General features: G+C 45.3%; 1 protein-coding gene across 7 annotated transcripts in view; it reads left to right on the top strand.

Annotated features, from left to right (window-relative positions):
- Positions 1-1,821: 1,821 nt before the first annotated feature.
- lhfpl4a (LHFPL tetraspan subfamily member 4a) overlaps positions 1,822-6,000 on the top strand; it is a 236,792-nt gene continuing 232,613 nt past the window's right edge. For all 7 annotated transcript variants that reach the window (XR_013548365.1, XM_078414128.1, XM_078414129.1 and 4 more), the window contains exon 1: positions 1,822-2,421. Coding sequence is in view for 6 of the 7 variants with exons in the window: in XM_078414128.1 (XP_078270254.1) it covers positions 2,016-2,421 (406 nt within the window). In the remaining variant the exon portion in view is untranslated. The remainder of the gene's footprint in view (positions 2,422-6,000) is intronic.

Raw genomic sequence — 6,000 nt, 5'->3', positions numbered from 1 at the left:
TCTGCAATGATCACACTAAATCAGGAAATAACAGGAACATAAATCTCTCTGTCTCTCCATTTAGCATTTTAAAATCCTCTCATATTCATACTTGTACATTTCTTGGATTGGTAGTTATGCAATTCCTTATATCTTTTCTTCCCCAATTGATTGATTTGATTGATTGATTGATTGATTGATTGATTGATTGATTGATTGATTGATTGATTGATTGATTGATTGATCAAATGATCGATTGAAAGTTACTGCATGGAAACAGGCCCTTCGGCCCATTGAGTCCGTGCCGACCATCGATCGCCCATTCACACCAGTTCTATGTTATCCCACTTTTGCATACACTCCCGACACACTAGGGGCAATTCACAGTGGCTTATCCAACAACCTGCACGTCTTTGGGACACCCGGAGGAAACCTATGTGGTCACAGAGAGAACATGCAAACTCCCCAGAGTCAGCACCTGAGTTCAGGATTGAACCTAAGGGTTTCTGGTGCTGTGGGCAGCAGCTCTACCAGCTGCAGCACTGAACTGGGAACATTTTAAGAAGGAAAATATAATTGGAGCAGTTAATGTATTTCCCAAGTCACCAGGGAAAATAATACACATACACGATGGCACAATAGCGCAGCGGTAGAGTTATTGCTTTACAGTGCCAGAGACGCAAGTTCGATCCTGACTGTGGGTGATGTCTGTACCGAGTTTGTATGTACTCTCTGTGACCGCATGGGTTTTCTCCGGGTGCTCCGGTTTCCTCCCACACTCTAAAGACGTGCAAGTTTGTAGATTAATTGGCTTCAATAAAATTGTATAATTGTCCCTCGTGATAATGCTAGTGTAGGGAGTGATCAATGGTTGGCGAGGACTCGATGGGCCGAAGGGCCTATTTCTGCATTGTATCTCTAAAGTAAAGTCACACATATATATGTGTGTGACATCACTTTATTTTGCTTTAGAGATACCATAGAGTATATATATATATGTGTGTGTGTGTGCGTGCCTGTGTATAGTGTATATATACAGAATATGCACACACCCATTATATATAGTAAAGTCACATATACACACATATATATGTATACTAGACCAAGTGGACCCATTGGGCCCAAACTTTCCTGCATTGGTGCAGCACCCTCTCCTTTCCCCTCCCCCCTCCTCCCCCCCTCCTTCTTCCCCCCCTACCCCTCCCCCACCCCCCATCCCTACCTTACACCCCCCCCCACTCCATCCCCCTCAACTCCCCTTATCCTCCCTACTCTCCCCTCCATCCCTCCCTCCTTCCCTAGAAGCTAGATTTAAACTTTAAAATATGAATAACTTTTAAAATATAACATCGATTTCAATGAAACTTCTTCCATTAGCACCAAAGGGACGACGGTGAGTAAGGTGGGCCTAAAATTGTCACGCTATCGTGTACCGTTTTGGCTGCAGTTCAGAAACAAACAGAGAGTTTTAGTATATAGATGTAGATATTATATATTCCAAGGACATATGTTGCATTGACTCGGAGCTTTTGCAAAGATTAACACACTTCTAAACGTATCTTCAGTGAATTCTGTGCGGACCTGCCTTGGCCTTTGGGCAAGACAGTGAACATATAGTTAAATCACAATTGACAAATCACGACAGTGGTTCATTGCAAAAGGTCTCAGCTTTATCAAGAACTGGTTCACTTCAATCTCATTTAGGATCCTGGTCGTGCTGACTGCTGGGAAATATTCCCAATAAGGCTGCATTGCATTGCCTCGGTGACGCGCACTGGCCAAGCAGCCAGCGTGTCGGGAGCGCGCAGCCAGAGCCGGGGAGAGGGAGGAGGAGGAGAGGGGGAGAGAGGGAGAGAGATAGAGAGAGAGATAGAGAGAGAGAGAGGGAGAGAGAGAGGGAGAGAGAGAGAGAGGGAGAGATAGAGAGCGCCTGGAGGATGGACAGCTCTCACACGCAGGGTCTTTAACGCCCTGGGTTCACTGGGCTTTATGCAAAGAGTGGGTCTTGCATTGGTGTCGAGGGGAGAGGAGGAAAGATGTTGCCTTCACAGGAAGCCTCCAAAATCTACCATGACAATTACATGCGTAACTCCAGAGCCATCGGCGTGCTGTGGGCCATCTTCACCATTTGCTTCGCGATCATTAACGTGGTGGTGTTCATCCAGCCTTACTGGATCGGAGACAGTGTCAACACGCCCTACGCCGGCTACTTCGGCCTTTTCCATTACTGCGTCGGCACTGGTTTAAACAGCCGGGATCTAATCTGCCAGGGAACCTTCTCTGACTTCTCCAGCATCCCGTCGAGTGCCTTCAAGGCGGCGTCGTTCTTCGTGCTGCTCTCCATGGTGCTGATTCTCGGCTGCATCTCTTGCTTCACTCTGTTCTTCTTCTGTAACACGGCCACTGTCTACAAGATCTGCGCCTGGATGCAGCTTCTGGCAGGTAGGGTTGGCTGGCCGATGCCAGTGTGTGTGTGTGTGTGTGTTTACGCGCCCTTTACAATATCTATATATATGTGTGTGTGTGTGTGTGTGTCTATGCCGTGTTAATACTGCATGTGGGGATGTATAATCCCACGGGAGCCGTGAAGGCGAGAGACAGGTGGGGAAGCATAAAACTCCAACGCCTTGGCATCCCTCTGATCGCCTGCCAGCATCAGGTACCTGCTGTCAAAGCCCATGGCAGCGGATTACACCGTCCCACTAACACCCACCTAACACCCTATCTTGCCCCACTCACTGTTATTAATCGAGGTGATCTTGTGGGGGCATGTGGTTCGTTATATAACATGCCGTGCAATGATTAAAGGTGGCGATGGAATGCAGGATGTTCACACTGACTAATTCCCGAGCTTCAGTCGCGAGTGACTGGAATGCAATCCCAAGTTAATGTGATGGATCCTAAGGTTCTGAACCTTCTTTGGAGATCTGGGTGGAATAATATTCACCCAGCCGGGCGCTGAACGTCGCTGTGTGTACGATATACCTTCACATCACATCAAACCCACCGACTGACTGCACGGCGCTGAATGCTAATCAGTGCTGTATGTAGTATTCCTCAATGTGGTCCTATGATGGCTAGGAATAATCGAGGCGAGGTCTAGATTACCGGTAGCAGGTAGCGATAGGGGTTTCCAACGGAAAATTGGGCTCATATCCCCGATGCCATGTCATCCCTTGAATTAGTTGATCCGATCAAAGTGAACTCGCCGTGGTCCGCGAATAGTTAATTGACCAGCAAGATGGAAACAGACTACTAATAAAAGGGCTGCCGAAGCTGGCACGGGAGACGTATATTTGTTTTTGTGGCTGGGTCTCTTCTTGTTCAAATATGTTACTGAAGGGAGTGATTGAAGCCAGCGGTGTTGGCAGAATGTGGAATGAGCGATAGGCGATGCTATCAGGCTTGAATGCCAACAGTTGGGTCTCGTTGCCTTGAGGAAGATCGACTGTGGGATACAACACAGTCGGATGGCATGTTTATTTCTCCCACCCCCTCCTCTCCTCGGGTAATCCGAGTTCCTCTATTACCCAGTATAGTTATTATTACAACATGATGGATTGAGCGTGTTGGTAAAGTGGGACGAAGGGACCCAAATGATGCCGAGCTTATTGTATTAATCTGAGCCGCTGCTTGCAAATAGCAAGTCTTTCTATCCTTTATATTCTTAGGAAGGGAAAGAGCGTCTCCATTATTGAATCCGTGTAGCCAGTTTAAACCTAATGCTGTTACATGACTACTAAATCCTCTTTTCATATTGCACAGCGTTAATTTTAGCTCACGAAATAAGAGGCTTACCGAGGCCAGAGTACCGGCTCTCGGGGTCGTTTTGAGCTTTAAATCACATATCCCCTGGTGGGAATATTGCGGATTGGGGGCTTGCGTCCCGCTATTCCAGGCAGGGGAAATATTCGCGAAGTTTTGCCGCAGGTAAATCATTTGATGGGTTGACATTTCACGCGAAGAATTTGTCAGAACAGATTAAATGGTCTGGAATTCAAAGCAACCTCCACCTTTCCTTTCGCGGTGTTGTCCCTGCGCATTATTGTGGAAACCAGACAATGGAAACCTGGGGTGGGGGAGCTGCCCTGGGGTGGGGGAGCTGTCCTCGTTGTCCACCCTGGGTAGTTGGACGGAACTGGCAACATCTGCAGCAAAGCGTCAACTACGGTACTCTGGAGCACCAATTGCCACTTTTGATTGTTGTAGTTGACATACGAAAGAAGAGGAATGGAAACCTATGGGGCTGGGAGTACATATAGTATAAGAAGATAACTGCAGATGCTGGTACAAATCATAGGTATTTATTCACAAAATGCTGGAGTAACTCAGCAGGTCAGGCAGCATCTCGGGAGAGAAGGAATGGGTGACGTTGAGAGGAATAGATCGGGTAGATGCACGGAGTCTCTTGCCCAGAGTAGGGTAACCGAGAACCAGAGGATATAGGTTTAAGGTGAAGGGGGAAAGATTTTAAAGGAATCTGAGGGGTAATGTTTTTCACACAAAGGGTGGTGGGTGTATGGAACGAGCTGCCAGAGGAGGTAGTTGAGGCAGGGACTATCCCAACGTTTAAGAAATTGTTAGACAGGTACATGGATAAGGCAAGTTTGGAGGGAATTGGGCCAAACACAGGCAAGGTGGGACTAGTGTAGCTGGGACATGTTGGCCGGTGTGGGCAAGTTGGGCCTGTTTCCACGCTGTATCACTCTATGAGGGCCTGTTTCCACGCTGTATCACTCTATGAGGGCCTGTTTCCACACTGTATCACTCTATGAGGGCCTGTTTCCACACTGTATCACTCTATGAGGGCCTGTTTCCACACTGTATCACTCTATGAGGGCCTGTTTCCACACTGTATCACTCTGTGCGGGCCTGTTTCCAAGCTGTATTGCTCTATGACTGTGGTGAATGGGTAATTTGGAGGAAAAAATCTGGATCCATTTCATGCTGACCTCCTTTGGTTATTAAAATAAGATCTGAACTTATCTTTTGCCCCAACAACAAGGCATTCTCTAGGCATTGCATAGAGAAATACAACCTCCACATTGTAGAAAAGAGAACATAGAAGCATTGGAGAAAGTACAAAAAAAGTTACTAGGTTAAAAAGAGGCTTGTTTGATCAGAAAAAATGAACAGGCTGGGACTCTTTCTACAAAGAAAAGAAACTGAAGGGTGGTGGGGTTGGAAGCCTTTGAGAGAATGAAATTGTTTCATCTTACGTTGAAGATCAGAATTGGGAGGTATAAATATATGATGGCCATGAATAAGTTGAATTAGGAATTCAGAAGTAATATCTTTATCCAGGGAGGTTTGGAATGTGGAATTTTGTACCATGAGGAATAGTTGAATTGAGTAAGGTAGATAGATGTTAAGGCAAGCTAGATACTTGAGATACAAAGGAACAGAAAAATAAGTTCTTGAGCTAAGATGAATAAGAATGTAAGAAGGCTCGAATGAAACATAAACACAAACCAGAACTTGTTGAAATGATTATCTTGTCTCTATGCAATAAACACTGTATTATGCATGCGGTCTAATATAAATCTAGCCCTTGATAACAAAAATATACCTACTTTACCTTCTATGCCTTAAAATTCCGATCATTTTCCCACTTAATTTATGCAACTTTGGAGAAAAGGTGTTAAATTAAAATACCTTTGTGGAAAAACAGCTTCCATGCATCGAGATATACAAATTGAAGCCTTGATTCTTTTGAATCATTGTGGTCCTCTCACTCAAAAAACGTTTGACCAAAAGCAAATTGTGGTCCTCTCACTCAAAAAACGTTTGACCAAAAGGTTTGTGTCAGTCATTTGGCCAAATTCGTAACGGAGTCTATACTGAAGCTGTTTAATTTGAGGTCAAGTAATTGTGTACGAACGATAAACACTATTGTTTGAAACTCTCTTCCATCATGTTAGCAGATCAGTTCGCCCATTTATCGAGCCTTCATTGCAACAGAAGAGAGTAGTTTCAGCTAAAGGCATTAAGCGCTTGCCACATCATTTCAAAACCATTATC

The sequence above is a fragment of the Rhinoraja longicauda genome, chromosome 17, assembly GCF_053455715.1.
Source record: "Rhinoraja longicauda isolate Sanriku21f chromosome 17, sRhiLon1.1, whole genome shotgun sequence".
NCBI lineage: Eukaryota > Metazoa > Chordata > Chondrichthyes > Rajiformes > Arhynchobatidae > Rhinoraja > Rhinoraja longicauda.
This window is presented reverse-complemented; position numbering and strand designations above follow the sequence as displayed.